Here is a 24,191-nt window from a genome sequence, read left to right as displayed (position 1 = left end):
ACGTACGCTGCAACTGGATTTCCACGTATTAGACTAAAACATTTTAGAACTGTGCTGCTAAAAGCAGGTAATCCAGTGCAAAGTGACTCAGTATCGTATTTTGTACTGCATGGAGAAGTAAATCTTCGGTTGAACTGAATTCAACATGTCACGGGGAGAAATGCTAGTCTGCTGTTGCATACTTTTTACTTTAGCCACCTGACGGCGAAAGCTTTATTCTGAACTGGCAACGGGAAGCAACAATACAGGATTCAAATAGTTCATCAATTTAGGTTCCTGTTAGCGGTTTCACAACTTATTTGAGAATTTTCTTGTTTTGGAAGGTCTGGAAAAGAGTCCTGCCATTGTCGTTGGCAAGGTGTACAACCACGAAAGTTTTCATGATGGATGTCTGGTAAACGAAGTTCTCGTGCAGCTTGCTGTGTTAAAGTTGTATCAAATGTCAGACCTTCGAAAATTTCCGCCACTACTTTCCGCAAGGAGAGCAACAGACTGCAACAGAATGCAGGAACCCACACAGAAGACACCAATGCTTTACTGGTGATTAATACTAAGAAGTTGAGAAACGATTGTATAGTGGCCGGCAGACCTGGTACAGAACTCTGCAGCGGGATGTGCGCAATTTTGGAACTTCATAGGCGATCAAAACTGTGTTTGGAACCTAGACAAGAATACAGAAGTGTGCCTTTCCCTGGAAACGTTCTCAGTATGTGAACTATACGAACATGCTTCATAGGAGGTAAGGATGCTTCCTCCTGCCGTATCACACTCATAGCCCCTGAACTCCAAGTATCTTGCTGGACTACCACTCGCGGGGGAAGAGGGTACCATGGAGAACTGTTTGGCCACAAGGCATGAGCTCTTTCCGGAATATTATTTCACTGTGAATGGGACTGCATCTTCCTGAGCAATTAAAGCTAATTTCAGAATCGCGCATCCAGCCCAAATTCTTGACTTTGAGCATGAGGCTAAATGTTCCTCGCAGGGATAATAGTGCAAAGTATACTAGTAAAGTTCGGGAGAAACGCGCTAGCAAACTGAAACTCTGCATCGAACGGTGGGTGTACCTGAATAGTTTACTTCCTACGAGCTCTGTTGCTTAAAGCAACCATTCGGTTCCTATGTTCCAGTCCAGGAACAAGCTTCGATTAGTCAAGAAGTAATATATTTGACACGATCGCAGACAGTTACGACGTATACATTTCAAAACGTATTGCAAAATGTTTAATGTGTGAATGTACAACGTGTTGGCATTTCCCTTCTTCTGCCTCATGAACTGAAAAGACATTCACGCTTAATCAAGTATAAGAAGCAAAATAGCAAGATAACGTGTATGAACGATTCCTGGTATTTTCTTATGGCACCTCTTGGTCAACTATATCCGACGCAATGAAATTAAATTTGTACTGTCCACGTTACAGAAAAATTTCACATTGCACAGGATGTCACTTCACTGTTTCTCGTAACATGTACTTCATTTTCACATACAAATCTCACAAAAGAATTAAATTTGAAAACAGAAGACATGAATTCTTCTAGTAAATGAAATCTGTGGCTTACACTTTCTTAATAAGACATGCCTCTTCCTAACCACAATCTCGGCAATCGTGAAATATTCGGAAAAAAAGAGCGAAATATTTGTGACAACCAGTATTACGAGATCGAGCGAATCTCAGTGGCTACCGTATAGCATCACCCGTCTGGTTACGACGACGACGACCGGCAACGAATTGTCAACAACAGCACACAACGGAAGAGCCGCGGATTCTGCAAATGCACTTCAGCCGTACGACTTCACAGCGTGACTCTATAGTATCTTCAAAAAAAAAAATCAGTCACTTACAGCACCTGGAGTGCAACAGTTCGTGCGCTTAATGAAGGACTATGATTAATCTGTCTTATGATTATTCACCTTTCTCATTCATTAGATTTGAAAGACAGATTCTATACACTCCTTCTCAGATCGTCTTTTAATTTCCCATACCGTAATTTTGTGTGCATTCAGAAAACTAGCCAAGTCTCTGCGACTGCGTCCGTTCGCACGGTGAAACATGACAAGATGTCGCTGATCTCATGTCATGTTAATTCCCCTGCATCCCCTTTGTGACCTTGTAGACAATGCGACAGGACTGAATAAGAACAAGCTAGCAAACAGGGAGGAACGACTCTATAGTAACACATTAATGCAACTGAACTCAAGTGAAATTCTTACATGACCGAATATTAAAGATTCTTTCCTTTACGACCCTTCCAAGTTAATTATTTAAAAAACTATTTATTGACATTTGAAAGTGATCCGATAACGCTTTGTTATTGAACAGCCAACTCTCTAATGATCCAGAGCAGTGCTCAGTGCGCTCGAAGCATAATTATTTAACTGATAACTCAACTTATTATAAACAAAGCCTGACGGGATATTAGTGACTGATTCTGTAGACGAAATATCATGAAGAAAGTCGCTGTAACGGTTCAGGGCTAGTAGGAGCAACAATACAACACAACAGAATGAGGACGTAGGGGGAGGTGAGGAGAGGAGAGAGGCAGTACTCACCCGCTGAAGACCCTCCGCTTGTTGACGGGCGAGTTGGTGGTTGCAGGGCCGACGCTGCTGCCGTCGCTGGTGCCCGGCTCTGCAACACAAGGCAAAGACACTGCGTCAGCGATCGCGGTAGAGTGCCGTGGTCATAGCATAATATATTACGAACAAGCGCGGGAGGTAACCACTGTCGACGTGGATGGCGACTATTTCTCTATATAGTCTGTAAACGTATCACAGTGGTGTGGGTGAAGTCGAGACGAACAATTTGATGTAGGACATTTGTAGTCCTTCTAGCCGGGAAAGACCCTCAAACAGGCCTATAAAAGCCACTTAATCTAGTGTATGCACGCCACGAGAAATTTTGTCCAAAATCTTCCTTGAATGTTAAACCCCCCCCCCCCCCCCCAAAAGTAATATTGATGAAAGTTGTGAAAATTTTACCTCGAAACATTGTGAAGTTCAACAGCATAAAATTGACAATTAAATCGTTTTGCTTCTGTGGACTTCTTACTACGCAACTTTTGCGCTTATAATGGTCAAGTTCACTTCCAATTGTACATGCAATTAGATTTTTCAGAACTCTGACAAAAGTCTTTGTTCTTTCATCAGCCTCACAGAAAAACTTAAATTAATAATGTTACCAAAATTGCTGACTAAGCAGGTGCCCTAAAAGAATATTGAACACATTCCGCAGTGCGCATGCGTTGTAAGTTGGCGTGGCCCTTGTAGGCCAATTTGACGTTTCCTGATCGATAGAGCGCAAGTGTCCTTTATCAAATTGTTCGTCTTGACCTCCGTTACACCGCTGTGGTACGCTGTTAACAGTCACCGGTTACAACCTGTACAACAGCGGAGCAGGCATAGTCGTTTACTTATCTCGCGGAACAAGAATACGCAGCTACTACAGGGGTCTTTTTAGTTGATATCACGGACTACTAATCCCACAGGGTACACCTCAGACCTGTATGCTTAGCTGTTGATAGTCACATCAACCTGTCTCGCAACAGGTCGTGAGTATGTGGTGTGGATCAAAAACAATGGAAGACATGTGTATTGGCTACTCAGTCACTTATCACAACCATTTCAAACCGTTATACTTCGGAAAGTTAAAGAAAAAAAAACACTCGAAAAATTTTGCTGTTTCTGACATTCACAGGAATGAGGCACCAATGCAGTTTTCAACAGTGGAGAATATAAGACATCTTTTTCTCCCGTACGGCATAAACAAACGTAAGAAAATCCATACAGAGATAAACCGCTACAGGTTTCGCATAGCTCGACTAGATTCGCTCATCATGCGCGGAAGTCCTCAGATACTCATTCTCTCGGCGCAGTTGAATGGGAAGGCGACCGGAGTTGTCTGTTGTGGTGTAATCAGTGTCAAAAATGTGGGCTTCTCATGCCATGCTCCGTTGTTCTTTGCAGCAAAAAGGCGGGCCTACGCTGCTAACATTAAATATAATTCCTATTAGCCCTACATTGTACGACAAAGGTAAAACGTCAGCTACGATTGGCAATACTGGAACTATATACAAACTTCTAGCTTATGAAAAGAGGCTTAAGGAAACTTTTTGAAGTGTAAGTTCTTAATCATTTTTAAGTGCAAAACTTCTGTGGAAACGGTTAACAGCCGACAGGTTTGATACAGCTACGAAGTGTGGCACGAAACCCCATCTGGCAACGTTTGCACTCCAACAGCCGATTCCGGCAGTCACTCATTTCTCGTATACCTGTGGGGATAATTTCAACACCAACAACTGTTATATCACTGGGCTCGTTTTTAAACAGCTTTCGAAAGTCGTTAAGAATACGTCGTCTGTCCAAAATGTTCCGAGACTGATTTTATTCCTGTCATATAAGCGACATCAGCGCAGTGACTACGGTGGCAGCTTAAACTAACAACTGTGAACAACAGATGTGCCTCGGACCAGTCAGTTATGAGCAGGCAGCGTTAAGTTTAAAAATGGTTCAAATGGCTCTGAGCACTATGAGACTTAACATCTGCGGTCATCAGTCCCCTAGAACTTAGAACTACTTAAACACACATCCATGCCCGAGGCAGGATTCGAACCTGCGACCGTAGCGGTCGCGCGGTTCCAGACTGAAGTGCCTAGCGTTAAGTACTAGACGTACGGCCATCGTGCCTCAACATCATTGCGTCAAAATTCAGAATGGGGAACCCTCTCCATACCACGTGTCCGAGACAGGGTCCAGAATTTCTTGAATGACAGAAAAGTGTGAGCGAAGTTTGTCCCGCACACCTTGACTCCAGAACAAAAACGACGATCCTTCGACGCCTGCCGCAACTTAACTGAAATGCACGACGCGGAATATTCTTTTCGGGAAAAAACGACAACTATTAATGAGACTTGCTGTTATCAATACAAAACTATAGTTCAATTCTTTTATCTTGGCGGCTCGCGCATGCCCGCCCAGACGCGGGAGATTGCTGCGTTGCCAGTTGCACACGAAGCACGGGCCAATAGAAGCAGCGCCATAGTATAGCATAGTCCGCAAGCTTACGTGTAGGGGGGGGAACGCGCAGTTCATGAAGTAAAACCACCACGGCCGCATTAACCCTTTCGCTGCTACAAAGACGTGCTCCCTGCATTCCGCGCTGTGCGCGATTTTGTCACTGCACTGCTCGCCTGTGCAGACACATCGTGTTCCGACTGCTTTGACACTCTTATCAATCGATTCCACAAAAACTATTTGGCCCAAAAATTAGATTTTTACACATCTTCTTGGCCATGCGGTTAAAGGAGCTGCAGTCTGGAACCGCAAGACCGCTACGGTCGCAGGTTCGAATCCTGCCTCGGGCATGGATGTTTGTGATGTCCTTAGGTTAGTTAGGTTTAACTAGTTCTAAGTTCTAGGGGACTAATGACCTCAGCAGTTGAGTCCCATAGTGCTCAGAGCCATCTGAACACATCTTCTTGACTGATACCTTCCCCCCATAAATGACTTAATTTTGTTTCGATATTCAACGCAGTTATTATGCAGCATTAAATATAGTAAACCATTGCACGAAATTTTGAAGAGTTTGCAGAGGTAAAAGTCCAAAGAGTATACTTTCTGTATGGTCGATTTTAGTTGCCACAATGTTGAGAATGAAATGTGGACAAGATACCTAAATTTCACATAAAATTCACTGTATAACAATAGCTCATTTAAGTACCACATAGGTGTCGTATGTAATTTTGAGAAATATTCCGTCTTTCGCGACTGTAACAAAAGCTTTATTTACACTGAGCACGTTTGGTTTTATTTTAAAGCACTTCAATGAATCAAAACGAAGTAGACAAAATACATTAAACAAAACTGTGGACTTACAAAAACATTAGGACTTGAATACACCGTCTATCAGTGAAGTGCTCTGAGCTATGTCAAATATAATTTTTGTGTGTGGCACACACAAACATCATTTATTTGCTAAAACACTGATCTGCCAACACAAATGTTGAATATTGTGTTACCGCAGCACAAAACTACGAAAGGTGACTTGGCAATGGAGGAGACAAAATACTATCCAATGAAGATGCTTCAAAAGAGAGAAACGCGTCTGGTCTAAATAAGTCCCTTATTACAGTTGCAGAAGAGGAATATATTTCAGTACCATTGGTAAAACTGCGACTGTGGAACAAAAACAAGAAAGAGAACATGAGTACCATTGTGTATGTGCCATACTTTTCCTTGATTGAAGTGCTTTAAAATAAAGCCAAACGCGTCCAGTGTAAATAATACTTTTATTACAGTCGCGAAAGACGGAATATTTCTCAATATTACATACGACACCTATGTCGTACTTAAATTAAATGAGATATTGTTATACAGTAAATTTTATATGAAATTTAGGTATCTTGTTCACATTTCATTCACAACATTGTGGCAACTAAAATCGACCATACGGAAAGTATACGCTATGGACTTCTACCTCTGCAAACTCTTCAAAATTTCGTGCAATGGTTTACTACATTTAATGCTGAATAATAATTGCGTTGAACATCGAAACAAAATTAAGTCATTTATGGGGGGAAGGTATCAGTCAAGAAGACGTGTAAAAATCAAATTTTTGGGCCAAATAGTTTTTGTGAAATCGAATGATAAGTGTGTCAAAGTAGTGGGAACACCACGTGTCTGCACAGGCGAGCAGTGCAGTGATGACAAAATCGCGCACAGCGCGGAATGCGGGGAGCACGTGTCTGCAGCAGCGAAAGGGTTAATGAAGAGAGAAAGGACTGGAAATTTCAAAAAATTGCATTCAAACGAATATAATTCGTGAAGTAAGGCACTTCGATATTGTTTTTAAATAATGGAAATATTAAGCACCGCACAAGGTTTGAACTCATAACCCTTCACGTAGCAGCCCAACACCTTAACCGTTACGCTAACGCACCTCGTCTGAATACATGATGCCATGCGGACTAAAAGACGTCACGCAAAATACTGACAAACACTGTTGGTATGACTATGAATTACTCACACTTCGTCGAAGTACAATAGGAAATAAACAGTTACCGCTGTTCTTTATTGCGAAAAAGCGGTTCGTGAGAGTGATACAAACACCTTTCCTTGCTATCACCTGAATTAGGAGTCTTATTGCTTGTTTGGTTTAATTAATTAATAGAATATGAAGCAATTGGTATAAAGAATGCTTTTTCCAAACTTTCTATAAAAGAATGTCTGCTATCAACATATTGCTTTTGTTCTATTACTTTATTTATGACTGAATGTTTCTAAAACTGAAGACACTCGTCCATGCTCTGCACTGCAGTCGAGATGTGGCAACGTCGTTCTCTGTTCATTGGCTGACTGTGTTTTGTGATGTCAGATGCGCAGAACGAACCTAATCTCGGCCGCCAACATAAATGACGCGCACTTTACTACAAAACGAAAATGTACCGTAATTCAAATGAAAGGTCAACTCTTTGACGATAAAACTGACGTTCAAACTAAAGTGACTCACGAGTTGAACAACACCCCCGATGATGGACTTTTCTGACAGTTTCCCATGGTTGGTTCAAATAGCTCTGAGCACTATAGGATTTAACATCTGAGGCAATCAATCCCCTAGACTTATAACTACTTAGACCTAACTAACCTAACGACGTCAAACACATCCATGCCCGAGGCAGGATTCGAACCTGCGACCGTAGCAGCAGCGCGGTTCCGGACTGAAGCGCCTAGAACCGGTCGGTCACAGCGGCCGGCTTCCCATGGTTGTATCGACGTTCTGTGCATTGTACTCGAGTGATGGGAGACTTTGTAGAACAAGTGAAGCAGTGCAGCCCACCATATTAAAGTTTCTCTATTTTTTGTTAATATAGTCTCGAAACTTTTTCGACTGACTGGGTATCTATCGTTACATTTAGAGCAACAATACTTGCTTCAGTATCTCAGTCGACTCAAAAGTTCAATAGATTAAATATACAACATAATTACACACCCCTCTGCGTACCACCATATGCCGGAAAGGTTGTTACGATATCTTCAACGATTCACGAAATAAAAGTTGTGCGCTTGTTAGGTGATGCACTTTGTATGCACAACAATCTGCAGAACGGTTAATTCACTGTATTGAATTGTTTAAGAGCAGTTACGGGTGTCTATGTTTGTAGGAGAACTCATATGTAAGCAGTCTTCTGTAAGGCACCATCAGATACACCAGACTTGGATGCACTTCCGTCGGCTACTTGATAACTGGACAATGAAGCTCACAGGTTCAGTGTGCCAAAACAAACAACGGAACTGTCTTTTGATCGAATTTGCGTTCACTCCCAGTACGCTAGCAAGTATTTAAAAGCACCACTTGTGCCTGTGAATCGCGATTCAGGAATAACTTCGCACTTGCACCAACACAGTTTCGCCCAGTAGAGATTTCCGGACGTTCGAATGCCGTTTGGCAGGGAGTGCGCGCCGAGTGGTGAGATCTTTAGTGTCTACCGAGGAGTGGCCGCTGACGGACGGCAGCGCGGCAGGCGGCAGGTGTAGCCGCTGTGTCAGCTCGCTGCCCCCGCTGACAGATGTGACGGACGAGAGCGCTGACGGCTCACTCCGGCCTTATGACACGCGGGCAGCTGAGCGCTGTCGGCAGGTGCACAGGTGCGGCGGCTACCTGGGCCGGCGGCGGCGCGCGACTGCCTGAGAACGGCGCTGTGCGCTCGGCGTCCGGCGGATCGCGCGTGACTGCCCTACCAACGGCGGCGACGCAGCCCGCATGCGGAACGCGGTTCAGCACAGCTCAGCCGCTGGGGAAGCCCTCCCAGATGCAACCCGCCCACCACCAGCAACACTTCCGCAATGACGGCGCCTCTCCCGTGCCCCGGCGGAGAGAAGTTCCACGGCGGAAGTTCCTAGTCACACCAAGTTATCGTCACAGCAGACAAGTTCTTTACCAGCAAACGTTCACACATTCCCGTTTTTTTTTTCCATGGACACAAAGTGGCCCTTTATTCCTTCTTATGAATTTGAGCCAACATAGATCTGTCTTTGAATATGGACACAAATACGTGGAAAAGGACAGGGAAGAATTTGCCTCACCAGAACACGCTAAAGCGACTAAAGTCATGGGATAGTGATATGCACATATACAGATGGCGGTAGTGGCGCATACGTACACAATATAATCAAAAGTATCCGGATACCTGGCTAAAAATGACTTACAGTAATGCTGGAATTCAGTATGGTATTGGCCCACCCTTAGCCTTGATGACAGCTTCCACTCTCGCAGGCATACGTTCAGTCAGGTGCTGGAAGGTTTCCTATGGAACGGCAGCCCATTCTTCACGGAGTACTGCACTGAGAAGAGCTAGCCGGCCGCTGTGGCCGAGCGGTTTTAGGCGCTTCAGTCCGGAACCGCACTGCTGCTACGGTCGCAGGTTCGAATCCTGCCTCGGACATGGATGTGTGTGATGTCCTTAGGTTAGTTAGGTTTAAGTAGTTCTAAGTCTAGGGGACTGATGACCTCAGATGTTAAGTTCCATAGTGCTTAGAGCCATTTGAACCATTTGAGGAGAGCTATCTATGTTGGTCGGTGAGGCCAGGCACGAAGTCGGCGATCCAAAACATCCCAAAGGTGTTCTATAGGATTCAGGTCAGGACTCTGTGTAGGCCAGTCCCTTACAGGGATGTTATTGTCGTGTAACCACTCCGCCACAGGCCGTGCATTATGAACAGGTGCTCGATCGTGTTGAAAGATGCAATCGCCATCCCCGAATTGCTCTTGAAATGGTTCAAATGGCTCTGAGCACTATGGGACTTAACTTCTGAGGTCATTAGTCGCCTAGAACTTAGAACTACTTAAACCTAACTAACCTAAGGACACCACACACATCCATGCCCGAGGCAGGATTCGAACCTGCGACCGTAGCGGTCGCGAGGTTCCAGACTGTAGCGCCTAGAACCGCTCGGCCACTTCGGCCGGCAATTGCTCTTCAACAGTGGGAAGCAGGAAGGTGCTTAAAATATCAGTGTAGGCCTGTGCTGTGATACTGCCACGCAAAACAACAAGGGGTGCAACTCCGCTCCAGGATAACACGACCACAACGGAACACACCGCCTCCGAATTTTACTTTTGGCATTACACACGCTGGTAGATGACGGTCACTGGGCATTCGCCACACCCACACCCTGCCATCGGATCGTCACATATGAACCGTGATTCGTCACTCCACACAACGTTTTTCCATTGTTCAATCGTCCAATGTTTACGCTCCTTACACCATGCGAGGCGTTATTTGGCATTTACCGGCGTGATGTGTGACTCACGGGCATCCGCTCGACCATGAAATCCAAGTTTTCTCACCTCCCGCCTAACTGTCCATTCACGTTTCCAGTTCACTATCATATCGGAAACAGAGGACCTAGGGATGTTTAGGAGTGTGAAAATCTCGCATACAGACGTATGACACACGTGACATCAGTCACCTGACTACGTTAGAAGTCCGTGAACTCCGCCGAACGCCCCATTCTGCTCTCTCACGATGTCTAATGACTATTGACGTCGTTGATATGGAGTACCTGGCAGTAGGTGGCAGCACAATGCACCTAATATGAAAAACGTATATTTCTGGGGATGTCCGGATACTTTTGATAACATAGTGTAAGTTATAAAAGGGCAATGCATTGGCTAGTGAAAAGATTTCCGAGGAGGTTATGGCCGCACGACGAGAACTGACAAACTTTGAACGCGGAACGGTAGTTGGAGCTATCCAGCGACCCACAATGTCGAGAGTGTGCCTTGACTTAACGACCGAGACCAGCGGCCTGTGTGTAGAGTTGTCAGTGCTAACAGACAAGAAACACTGCGTGAAATAACCGCAGAAATCAATGTGGGACGTGCGACGAATGTACCCATCAGGTCTGTGCGGGGAAATTGGGCGTTAATACGCTATGGCAGCAGACGACCGACGCGAGTGGCTTTGCTAACGACACGACATCGCCTGTAGCGCCTCTCCTGGACTCCTGACCATATCGGTTGGAACCTAGACGACTGGAAAACCGCCTGGTGAGATTGATGATGATGATGATGATGATGATGATGATGACGATGACGATCATGATGTTCGGTCTGTGGGACGCTCAACTGCGCGGTCATCAGCGCCGGTACAGATTCCCAATCTGTACACAGTCCAGTCTAACCACTTTCGCGAATGATGAGGACAACACAAGCACACAGTCCCCGGGCAGAGAGAATCCCCAATCCGGCCGGGAATCGAATCCGGGACCCCGTGATCCAGAGGTTGCAACGCTACTCACTAGAGCACGAGCTGCGGACATGAATCCCGATTTCAGTTGGTAAGAGCTGGTGGTAGACTCCGAGAGTGGCACAGGCTCCAATGACTCATGGACCCAATTCATCAATAAGTCACTGTGCAAGCTGATGGCGGCTCCGTATTTGTGTTGGCTGTGTTTACATCGAATGGACAGGGTCCTCTGGTCCAAAAGATCCGATCATTGACTGGAAAGGTGTGCTACCTGGAGACCAATTGCAGCCATTAAAGGACTTCATGTTCCCAAACAAAAATGGAATTTTTATGGATGGCAATGTGCCATGTCACTGGACCACAACTGTTCGCTTTGAAGAACATTCTGAACAATTCGAACTATCACACATTTATTGGCCATAATCTAGAAGTCAGTTCGTGCACACAATCCTGCACTGGCAACACCTGCGCAATTATGGACCGCTAAAGAGGCAGCAGGGCACGGTATTTTTTGCAGAGACTTCCAATGACTTGTTGAGTCCATGCCACGTCGAGCTTCTGCATTACGCCGGGCAAAAGGAGGTCCGACACGATATTAGGAGGTGTCCCATGAGTTTTGTCACATCGGCGTAGGAGGACGGGGAAGAATTTTCCTCGCCAGAATAACCTGATGAGTTAAAACATTATGATCATCTTCTTAATGGTGTGTTGGTCCACTTATGGAACGTAATACAGCAGCGGTTCTACATGACATGCATTCAGCAAGTACTTTGTAGTTTTGTGGAGGTATGTGGCACGATATATGTACTCGCAGGTACCACAGTTCCCGTAAGTTACGGGCCAGTGATGTGTAAGTGCGTAGCTGACACCCGATAGCGCCTCAGATGTGTTCCACTGGATTCAGATCAGGCAAATTTAGTGGTCAAGACGTCAACGTGAGGTCACTATCATCCTTCTACAACCAATGTAGCATTGTTTTGGCCTTCTCACACGCTGGAAGAACACGTTGTTATTGGGGAAGACATCAAGTATGAAAGCATGCAGGTGGTCTCCGATAACGTTCACATAGTCTACAGATATCATGGTGGTTTTGATTATTACCACAGATCTGACGGGAGCCCGGGTGAAAGTCCACCACAGCACTATACTGCTCCCATCACTCTGTGCCTGTGGCGCGGTGTATGTTTGAGCAGCAATTCGTCGGAATGACGGCGTATCCGAGAAAAGCCATCGATATGACGTATCAAGAAACGTGATTTATCCGACTAGGCAACTAGTTTCCACTCGTCTACGGCCCAGTCTCGATCATCCCGCATCCACTACAGTCGTAACTGACGATAGTAATTGGGTCAACAACGGAACAAGTAGAGAGCAGCTGTTACGCAGACCATGTTCAACTACGTGAACTGGACTGCGTGCTCCCATACATCTATGCCTGCACCAGCACTCTACTGTGTCGTCGTACCTGCCACAGATGGCATCCTATCCTCCACAGCAGGGCGGGCAAGCTTCTGACCACCTTCTGGCCTACTCGTGGCTTCACCTCCTTCAAACAGTTTCCACAGATGCTCACAATAGTAGTAGGCCGATAGCCAATCAGTTTCGCCGTTTCAGATATGCTCATTCCCAGGTGGCTTAACCACCATTCCCATAACTGTCTGTCCTGTGCTCAAGTCGCTCATGTCAATGAGTTTCCCCATTTGCGGCATTGTCTATAGAATGATTCTCCATTCGTCTCTGCAGCACTTATTTGCTTTGTTTATCCCGTCACGTGTGACATTCAATCTAGCGGTGGGCAAATCTCATAATGTTTTAGCTCATCAGTGTCTGTCCTGTCCGCCTTGTAAGCTGTCGGTCAGCGCTGTGGATTTTTAATTGTAGAGGCTCAGATTCGATTCCCAGCTGGGATGGTGACTTTCTCCACTCGGGGACTGGATGTTGTGTTTTCCTTACGTTCATGTAACCAAAACTGACATTCCACTGTTGAAATGGCTGTATGGGCACGTCCCGAAAGCCAATAAATAAAAGAAAGAAAAGTCAGTGTGTGGCTGGACAGACAGAGGTGGCAAATCACAGTGATGGTATAAGGTGCCTGTTGATGGTGACCAGTCCGTTCATAAACGCTCTATATTAGGGTCGTACAGGTGGTCACTATTAATCACATGTTTCTGCACAGTCATTTTCTGATACTAATAGAAATTACAACATGAATCACCACTTCTGAGAACTGTACCTTCGGTACAGAAGGTAAAGCGGCTGTGTCGAAACATGTGATGAACAAAGACAATCCATGCGATCTAGAATGTAACATTTACGGAATTTCAATGATCTTGCGGACTCATATTCAGAATTCATTTCCCTTATCAACAAATGACTCACTCGGTGATTTCCTAGCAAAATTTGCTATCAGCCGGTACCCACGTCGTCATAGTTCCTAACGAATAGCTATGAGTAAAGACCTCGAACGAATTCAGAGAAGCGATGCTAGTTTCGTCGAACCCTGTTGGGTAAATTTATAGCGCTGTATCTGAAGAAGACTGTGCGCCCGATATTCTACCACTACAATGTATGTTGCGTAGGGATAATGAGAGTAACATAAGGAGATTAGGACACGTACAAAGGCATACAGACAGGCAGTTTTCCGTCGCTCAATACGCGAATTAGGGAAAAAATGGATAATATTAGTACGATACACTTTGCGCCATCCATTATACAGAGGCTTGCCGAGTTTGTATACACATGTAGAAAGGTTAGAAACACGTCAAAAACAAAACCCATTCTTCATGTATTTTTTTGCCGCCTCTCCTACCCACAGAAAGTGTTATTGTTATTCTAGAAAGCCTAAAAAAATGAAAGAACAAAGGTAACCGGCACCTGTTATCAATGCAAAATTATCAGCCTGTACCGCATAAGAGCGAAATTGATTTAAGGACTTAATAGCAACTTTCCTTAGATGTGTTATCGTGAGAGCGCAACTCGAAAATTTTGACCAGTACATGACGAACGAACCGAGGATGCGAAAGAGCACTGCGCAATACTCTGGGGAAGTTTCAGTGAACTTCCGTCTTCTCACAGAACTGTGCGATACGGAGAAGCGAGTAGCGACGCAGGATGCGCGATACGGAGGACGCGTCCTTCAGCGTTGTCCGGGGTCTTCGGCACCGCATCGTTGCAGTGCACGTGTACCGAGGCTGATCACTTCTCCAGTAGGAGATGGAGCATGCTCAAGTTGCTGGAAGACCTCGTGACGTGGCGCGGTATGTAAGCTGCAGCTGTCAAGCGTACGAAAAAGTCAACCGTCGACTCCTTTAAAGGGATGGCATGCGGTTGCTAACTGACGAAGTACACAAAGACTTTTATATCCTGACGGCTAGTACAGAGTATCAGAGGAAACTGCAATACTTCTCCGACGTTGAAGTGCCACCATCATGAGTACCAGCGGCAAGCTGTCGGGAATCTCTGCATCATCCAGCTTCTTTAAAGCAGAAATTGTAACAATCTGAGAAGCACCCGACAGCATTTCAGGACGGTGAGCAAGGCCCAAGTGGCCACAGCATCGTACACAAGCTGTTCCCAATGAGACTTGCACTGAACGGAGGGATTTTGTGAATGGATCATAGAACAGTAAAGATTAATTTACTGGTAGCAATAACGCTTTCTGTAACACCGTGTCGATGATCGCAGGCATAAAGAAATCAGAAGTCTTGCTGAGAACGGCATATTCATTCGGCCCTCTCACACCTGTGGCTGTTGCAGGAGGTTCAGTGATGGAGCGAACTAGCTCACTTCATGATTGACTGTTTATGCCCCAAGTCGTCACTAGCGCTACTGAGGCTTGTAGAATGCGGTAATGAATTGCAGTTGAAGATTAGGCGCCCTAAATTCGATGACAAATCACAGGTGGCCCGACACCAAGCCCGAGCTCAGAAAAGGCCAACTGCAAGAACTGTGCGACGTGTGGGCACATTCTACTCGGGTCTGAATACAGGTGTGTTTAGCATCCATGAAAGAAGTGGACTTAGCACAAGCTATATGTGTAGTGAACATTTTACCCACACTGTATATTGCACAAATACAAGTAAGCTATGATTTAGCTGTTTATCATGTTGCCTCCTATCAGTAATTAGGAGCGCTGAAAACGCTGCGTGAATGCTATGGTAGTCCCTACCAACTACGTGACAGTAAGCATGAGGCTGGTGATTCAACGTACGGATTCTCGCGAAATAAAACGTCTCTGTTGCGCAAGACTACGACAACTATCATCACTCGTGAAGTTCCTTTCATTTGAGAAACTATGGAGCGCGCTATAGGATTAGAGCCTATGCCAGACTGGTTGTGTACATTTAAACAACTAGCGCTAAGCACTTTTCTCTCTTAATTTATGCCTCGACGATATCGATTTCATCAGCGCCGAGCCACATTTGATTCAGAAATGAAGAGTTTGTCAACATGGCCGTGGGGCGGGATACAATTAGCTCTACATACTGCGCTCCTGCTGATATGTCATGACGCTCATAACGAACAAGAATTCACACTACCGAGTGCGAAAATTCCTTAGGAAAGGAAGTCTGAAGCTCGATCGGCGACTGAATTCAGTCATTTTCAATTACTTATCTTTGGAGTTTGGAAGGTAGGAGACGAGGTACTGGCAGAATTGAAGCTGTGAGCGGGTCGTGAGTCGTGCTTGGGTAGCTCAGTTGGTAGAGCACTTGCCCGCGAATGGCAAAGGTCCCGAGTTCTATTCTCGGTCCGGCACACAGTTTTAATCTGACAGGAAGTTTCAAGACTACCGTTAACTGTTTTATTTTTCGGCCACTAGAAGGACGCCTGGTACTATTTGCCGTTGTCTTTGTTACGTTCGCCCTAAACGAGAATTTAGTAGAAACATTTCCCGCTGTTTAAGGAAGAGTAGTGCACAAAGAATTAACAAAAAAAAAAAAGGAGCAGAATGGAAAAAGAACAATAACTTTTTGTGGATTGATTCCTACTATTAAATAGGTGAATACTCAACGGAAGAACTTATTGGTTGTTGCTAGGGTGTTTTTTTTTCTCCTGTTGTAGAGACAAATGTCACGTAGCTGCATCGTACGGATGAGTAGCGACTGTTGCTGCAGTGCAGTCCTGTATTTATGTTACGGGTGAGTATGGAAATTAAAGGAATTAAGTGGGTGAAACCCAGTGCATACATATCCAGTCAGTTCCACAAGAAAGTGTACGCCGTTATCTGTACGAAATAAAAGACACTATTATAAATATATGCTTACACGGAAATACATGTTATTACTAATTGCACAATCACCTAATAGTTAATAAAATCGCCGCCATTGTCGATTATAGCTTGGCACCTAAGCTCCCTATCCGGTAAATAATCCACGTTTCCAACCTCTAAATACCGTTTGACCCACTTCCCAACGAAGGCCTTTGACTTTCTAAGAATTTTGGCAGCGGCTCCATATGAAAGCTTTGGTCCATTTGGATGATTTACAAAGAACACTGCCTCGTCACACTTCAGATATTTTGCACTCATTTTAAACTGCAATCGACAAAACAAAACATGCAATTGTCCCACTGTTTATCTACGCACTGTGCAAAATCGCATTGATGACAGATTCGAGACCACTACCAAAAGAGTCACTACGGACGTTACATTTATAATTGTGGAATTGACTGGATGCTACTCCTCTAGAATAGCATCAGTGGTGGAGGACCAAACGTACTGATTTCATGCATTAAAAGTCCTTGCTCCATAACATACCTTAAAGGACATTTGCAATTTAATTTGGCTCTGGCGCACGTCTGGTGAGCAAAAGCTGCACACTGTCACCATTTAATCCGCACAGTGTTAAGCTCTAGCGATGAACATTTAATTATCGTCAGCATTCCAACCAGCTACCTCACGGGTGGCCGCCACCTTACTGTCGCCATTTATCGACCAGCCTGCGGAGGCGTGGTTTTGATATGGTCTGGTAATTAATAAAATAATGGATGCGATACGGCAGATAACAGATCGTAACAATAAGTTAAAACACTTACTTAAATTTTATTTAGGAACGCTTCTTTTACAGGAAGTAGCGCAGTCAGCACTAGTAACAACGCTAGCTAGTCGTTTTTCCTGGTTTCTTCTGTGAGATGACACATCGCTAAGTTCCCGAAATAGATATTTCGCCAGCAGCGACAGATATGCCTCACTGCGGGACTTTACTGCAGCCAAACCGAACGAAACTACACAGACGGATGCATGACGCCTCTGCGTGAGCGCAGTCTTTTATTGCGAAATTCAGGTGACGGACTGCTGCACAGCGTTCGTCACCTCCTTCCGCAATCTTAGCACGAGATGGGTGCGTGTGTGGAAAAATCACTGTGACAGTCTCTTTCCTCTCAGTACATTTATGGGCTGCGTATGAAAAGAGGTAAAAGTTTGCTCTGCCATGTACTGCAGGGCGGCTTGCCAACTGTGCATGTAAATGTACAGGCGCCTCCTCACATGCATTTCACAACAGCTTCCGAAGCTGTATACACTACACTTCGTGCCTTGCAATGAACAAAGCCTTGCAAATGGACTGTCAAGAGACTTACGGCAGTGTACTATATGCTGACGTAATCATGCATTACTCTCGAGCATGGAGTGTACAGTGGGAACCGAAGTGTACACTTGGTTACACACTGTGCACAATACAAACGCTGATGTACAGCGCGCGGCGTTGAATAAAGATTCGCAGTAGCCACAACCGTGTACTGAACGACAGCTTGATAGTGTGCTTGAAGATGCACGCCATTCAAGCCACTGTCACCATCCTCTGCGACAGACATGGATCATCGAATAATGTAACGCAAGAATTCCCGCGTAAAAATTTGGATCTCGTGTTGCGATGTCATGGGATCATTTAGCTGGCGAGAGAGCGTTACGGAGATGATAAACTACCTCCACTGGCAGACGTTACAAGAGAGACGTTGCGCATTACGCAGAGATTTACTACTGAAATTTCGGAGCAGCACTTTTCAGGAGTAGTCAGACAACATATTACTTTCCCCCACATACATCTCGCGTATTGGCCGCGAGGAGAAAATTCGAGAAATTAGAGACAAAACAGAGACTTACCGACAATCGTTCTTCCCACGAACTATTCGCGAGTGGAGCAGGGTTGTAGAGTCAGATAGGGGTACCGAAAGTACCCTCCACCACTCACCATTAGGTTGCTTGCGGAATATGATGTAGATGTATTAGTTATCAAATAGGTTACTCATCACCTAGGCGAGTTTGGAGATGGCACTTTGGTATGCAATGTCCTAATGGACGCTGTGACCTGTTGCCCTGTTCTCCTTGTGAACAGCAATTCACCGAGATAACTACAGGACGATCTACAGTGTAGAGAGGACTTCAAACCATGTTGCAATTCGACATTTTTTTTATTATCTCACCTCTCAACTGTCACAAGAGCTAATAACAAGGAAATAACCCCAATTCTAAAGGTTACAACCAAATAAAAATAGTTTTAAGACACGGCCATGTGTTTATTCTACCACTAGTCAATATCGTTCATCCATAAAACTCAATTTGTGTACAATTCATAATTGAAGTTACATTATTTGCGGACTGAAGAAGCAAAAGTCGTTGAAGATGTTAACCTAACCTAACCTCGTGTAGTGTAACAGACAGTCATGACTAGGGGACTCTCAAGACTCAAAAATGAGGTGTTATCTGGCAGAAATCTACACATTTTTTTCAAACAACACGTGTTACTGGGCGCAGCACTTAAAGAGGCATATTTCCCATAATAGAAGTTGCTGCGTTGGCGTTAGTTCCGCTCTTATTCGTCAACGAAGAGCAATCGTGGAGTTTGAATGAAGCGAGCGAAACACAGTGGAATGGTACAACTGCTGGCAACAATGTGGACAATGCAATCACAGTGGCTTTTGATAGTGGATTACTGTCGAGCGGAAACGTTGCAAATCACGTAGCTCATCCACTTGTTGCTCTTGTCGAGTGTGCGTACTTTTCCATTCCGCTCTGTTTTCATCTCTTCACTATAACTCCACATTTGCACTTCGATTACGAAAAAGGGAAGACTCTACGGAAACGAAGCAAGTTCCATTTTCATTAATACGACTGTATTGGTAGTCCATGTCTTAAAGCTCTTATAATGGTGTTCCATTTATCTTAACCACCCCAAACAACATTTTTTTCCAAAATCGAAGTGAAAAATATATCTATCAAATGTTCATTAGCTGCCAGGGAGACATTAACCAACATGATTACCTTTTTCGTATCTTAACTCGCTACGAAGATATGAACAGCGTACAACTTTTTTGAAATAGCACCCTGTACTTCTTATTCGGTGATCCACTTCCTCTCACCAAGAGCGTTTCAAAAACGTAGGCTAGTGTGCCATTCACGTAAACATGGTGTTATTAAAAACGTAACACAGAACTGACTTTGAGTCTGCAGTATTGGACACAGTGCAGCTATCCGGGGAAATGCAACTCATTCACTGCCGGCCGCTGGTGGCCGAGTGGTTCTAGGCGCTTCAGTCTGGAACCGTGCGACCGCTACGGTCGCAGGTTCGAATCCTGCCTCGGGTATGGATGTGTGTGATGTCCTTAGGTTAGTTAGGTTTAAGTAGTTCTAAGTTCTAGGGGACTGATGACCTGAGATGTTAAGTCCCATAGTGCTCAGAGCCATTTGAACCAACTCATTCACTTGGTGGAGCTGACAGTAAACAGATAGAAACACTAGGAAAATGCACACCTGTCATTCAGCGGACGGTCTTTATTTCAAAGTTTGTATGACTATAATATACACCGACGGAAGTAGAAATACTCCTATGCAGACTGTAGGCTAGCACAACAGTAATTGTAATAATGTCTTCTTAGACGGGTGCATACACTCCAGCTCGAACGGTTTTCGCACCTCGTCAAGAAAAGTGACACAAGTCAAAAAACAGCAATTTTTAGTTGTTGTTACTTAAAAATACACGAAGTGCCTCAACGTGCACATAAAACATCACATCTCTATCTCGCAATTTGTTCACTTAATGACAGTTGTGTCGGTCTCGTTGTAGACTACTTCATATTCAGCCACTTCAAGAATAGTGCTGCTTAAGCGTTGGTAGTGCCACGTGTGCATGGTCATCCAACAAGAGCGCCACTTCTCAATTGTGGAAAATTTCATTTATAAGGGGAGTTGAATGTAATTTTTAATATTATTGATGATTACAATGATTGTGTTTATACAGTATCTGCATCTTACATTATAGCGTCTTCCAGAGAGCATGCGTGTCTGAATACTGTTTTAACGATTAGAGCTGTTGTAAATATTACGTAATTTCGTTCGTTGCAACATACTAGGTAAAAATTGAAAATTTCTGCTATAAAGGAAGTTCATACTGAAGCCGTTTTCTCGGTGAAAAGTATTCCTATATTATTTGGGCCCATATATGATTCTGTGTGTTCATAAACTGTGTCCCTTGTATTTCACCTACTTGATGGTCCTCATTAAATTATATTAATTTTCATAAAATACAATTTTGCAAATTTTATTTTTCTTATACAACCGTTTTTCACTTTTTATTTTAACTGAAGTACTAATTTTGCCCGATAGAGTTTCGAATGGCGTATTATATTACAGGAAGTAAAAAAAAGAATACATCATTTGGGGTGGAAATGTGGCAATAGCATTACGTGACCGGTCATGACAAAAACAAAAGTAAAGTGTTTGGAAAATCAAGAAAAATGACTCAGCTCAAGGAATTAATTAATAATTACCTGATAAAACCTCACATCCGAAGATAGCAGAGCTACATGTCCATATTGCTGTGGTAAGACTATAATGGAATTTAATGCCGGAATTACTTATCTGAAATTTAGAATACGCTTATACTATTTCAATGTAAGTTTTATACAATTCTTCAGTTCGATTTTTCTCAAGTATTACATTTTTGAGTTGTGTCGTTTATAATAACGTCATGTTTACGTGAACGATACACTGGCATTCGATTTTGAAATGGTCTTGATGAGAAGAAGCGGATTAACAAATGTAGAGTATAGAAAAAAAAAGTGAGACATGGTGTTAATACTTTCGTAACGCACAAAGTACAACAATGGGAATCATGCTGGTTAATTTATCCTTGTAGCTAAACAACATTTGCTTGATATATTTTCTGTTTTGCTTCTGGAAAAAAAATTATTTGCCTTTAACCTCGTTACGATTTTTGGGAATCTGCTCCTCTTAACTGTCTCTTACATGGGACTGTTTCTTCAGCGACTGGTCCTTCCGTAATTTTCCGATTTGTTAACCGTAAAACATATGCTGTACATAAGAGTTTTACCCGCCTCGATGGGTGGTAGAGTAGACAAATCTATTTCTTATTTTTTTTTTTTTTTTGGTTAGATATTACGCGCTGGACACGAGGTATTTTCCCTCTAAGTCGCGCTGCGCCTTATTCCTGCTACTCTGGCGACCGCATCTTCGACGGCGCAAAATGGAAGCAGCTGCGCCAAGTAGGCACATAAGTGGCAGGTGGCGCGCTGCAGCCACATGAAACAGGCGGCATCGGAGCGGAGAATGATGGAGTGGTGGCGGCGTGTCGCCCCTGGAGTAAGCGACGGTGACGGCCCGAGTGACGAAGGGAACGCCGCACCTGCGCAGAAAAATACGCCGCAGGCCGCGGCGGCGGCGCCGCAGGTCGTATGTCACGCGTCCACGACCACACGGCCACGTCCAGGCGGCGCGCCTTATTCGGGACGCGGCGGCTGCCTGCTGGCGGATATCCTTAGCGGGACTCGCAAGGACTGCCCGTCTGGCCTCTCTCAACACGCGCGCTCTTTCCATAGGGGTTGCGACGCGTCTCGCTGACGTAATATGCGGGTCACGCTTTCTGGAGGAGTTCTGTTCGATTCCTTGTTCAGTCACAGCGGTTCAATTAACTGCGACTTTATGTACTCAGGGGGAGAGAAATTCTGTTAGTCGAGGAGAAATAGTCGATGGTGTCCCACACGGTACAGCTTTGAGCCGCGCCCTCAGACCGACGATGTTATCAACATAGCAGAGATACGATTCTCGACAAACGACCAATGGATGCCGCCGCTAACAAAACAAAATACACTGGAGCGCCAAAGAAACTGGTACAGGCATACGTATTCAAACACACAGATATATAAACAGCCAGAATAGGACGCTGCGGTAGGCAACGCCTATATTAGACAACAAGTGTGTGGCGCAGTTGTTAGATCGGTTACTGCTCCTATTTTGGCAGGTTATCAAGATTTAAATGAGTTTGAACGTGGTGTTACAGTCGGCGCACGAGTGATTGAACAGAGCGTCTCCGAGGAAGCGATGAAGTGGAGATTTTCCGCACCATCATTTCGCGAGTGTACAGTGAATATCAGGAATCCGGTAAAACATCAAATTTCCGACAACGCTGCGGACGGAAAAACATCCTGCAAGAACGGGATCAGCGACGACTAAAGACAATTGTTCAACGTGAAAGAATTGCAGCCCTTCCGCAAATTTGAATGCTAGGCCATCAACAACTGTCAGCGTGCGAACCATTCAACGAAACATTCGGAGCCAAAAGCTCACTCGTGTACCCTTGATGACTGCACGACACAAAGCTTTACGCCTCGCCTGGGCCCGTCAACACCGACATTGGACTGTTGATGACTGAAAACATGTTGCCTGGTCGGACGAGTCAGGTTTCAAATTGTATCGAGCGGATGGACATGCACAGGCATGGAGAGAACCTCATGAGTCCATGGACCCTGTATGTCAGCAGAGGACCGTTCAAGCTGGTGGAGGCTCTGTGATGGTGTAGGGCGTTTGCAGTTGCAGTGATATGGTATCCCTGATACGTCTAGGTACGACTCTGACAGGTGACACGTTTGTAAGCATCCTGTCTGATCCATTCATGTACATTGTGCATTCCGACGAACTTGGGCAATTCCAGCACGACAATGCGACACCCCACATGTCCAGAAATGCTACAGAGTGGCTCCAGGAACAGTCTTCTGAGTTTAAACACTTCCGCTTCCCACCCAGCTCCCCAGACATGAATATTATTGAGCATATCTGGGATGTCTTGAAAAGTGCTGTTCAGAAGAGATCTACACCCTCTCGTACTCTTATGAAGTTATGGACAGCCCTGCAGGATTCGTGGCTTCAGTTCCTTCCACCACTACCTCAGACATCTCTGCTCGAATGAACCGCTGGCTATGATGACAACATATTGGGACAGACATAGAGGTGTAGTCCTGTGTAGAAAATTGTCGGAAAGCACAGGGTCTGCCTTCTATGAAACGGGTATTGTAAAGTTGATACAACGCTACGACAGATGTCTAAACCGGAGTAGCGACTATGTAGAGCAGTAGCTGTAAGGTTTTGCTAATTGTCGCAAACAAAACAATTTTGATTAAATCTGTGGTTTCCATTTCGCGGCAGGTCTTACCTTACTTTCCGAATATCCCTCGTAAATTGTCTTCTCCCACTTAGGGACACACTGAATCTTAATGTTTCCTGTTTCAAAATTACTCTGCCTGTTTATTGGGTTAGGTAGTATGCGGCACACCAGGTGAGTAAACCCTGCTAGTTCGGTGATATCTCGACAACTCAGGGCCAGCAAAACTAAGGGAGGCTTTGCATCGCCAGGAAGTATAAGCGAACGTTTTGAAACTTGTCATAAATAATACATCAAAGTTACAGAAGAATCGTGATGTCCGTACCTACAACATTACAAGAAAAAAAGTGACCTTTATTACTAATTATGAAAACAGTCAGTGGTTCAGAAAAGAGTTCAATGTAGATCAGCAGCAAGTTTTGACCAGTTGTCCGAAAACTAGAAATGTCGGACAGGTAATACGCCAAATTTCTAATGTAACCTGTAATCATTTCTTCTGGACAATTCTTTCGATTCCATAGACCAACTTTTATTTAATAACTAGTAGCCTTTAAAAGA

General features: G+C 44.5%; 1 protein-coding gene across 1 annotated transcript in view; it reads right to left on the bottom strand.

Moving 5' to 3' along the window:
• The window catches only part of LOC124794768 (kalirin), a 2,150,963-nt gene that overhangs the window by 170,227 nt on the left and 1,956,545 nt on the right, over positions 1-24,191 (bottom strand). Inside the window, exon 35 of the mRNA XM_047258392.1 lies at positions 2,552-2,630. Within this exon, the coding sequence (XP_047114348.1) occupies positions 2,552-2,630 (79 nt within the window). The remainder of the gene's footprint in view (positions 1-2,551; positions 2,631-24,191) is intronic.

Source organism: Schistocerca piceifrons, chromosome 4, assembly GCF_021461385.2.
Source record: "Schistocerca piceifrons isolate TAMUIC-IGC-003096 chromosome 4, iqSchPice1.1, whole genome shotgun sequence".
NCBI lineage: Eukaryota > Metazoa > Arthropoda > Insecta > Orthoptera > Acrididae > Schistocerca > Schistocerca piceifrons.
The sequence above is the reverse complement of the archived record's forward strand: the minus strand, read 5'-3'. Positions and strand labels throughout refer to the sequence as shown.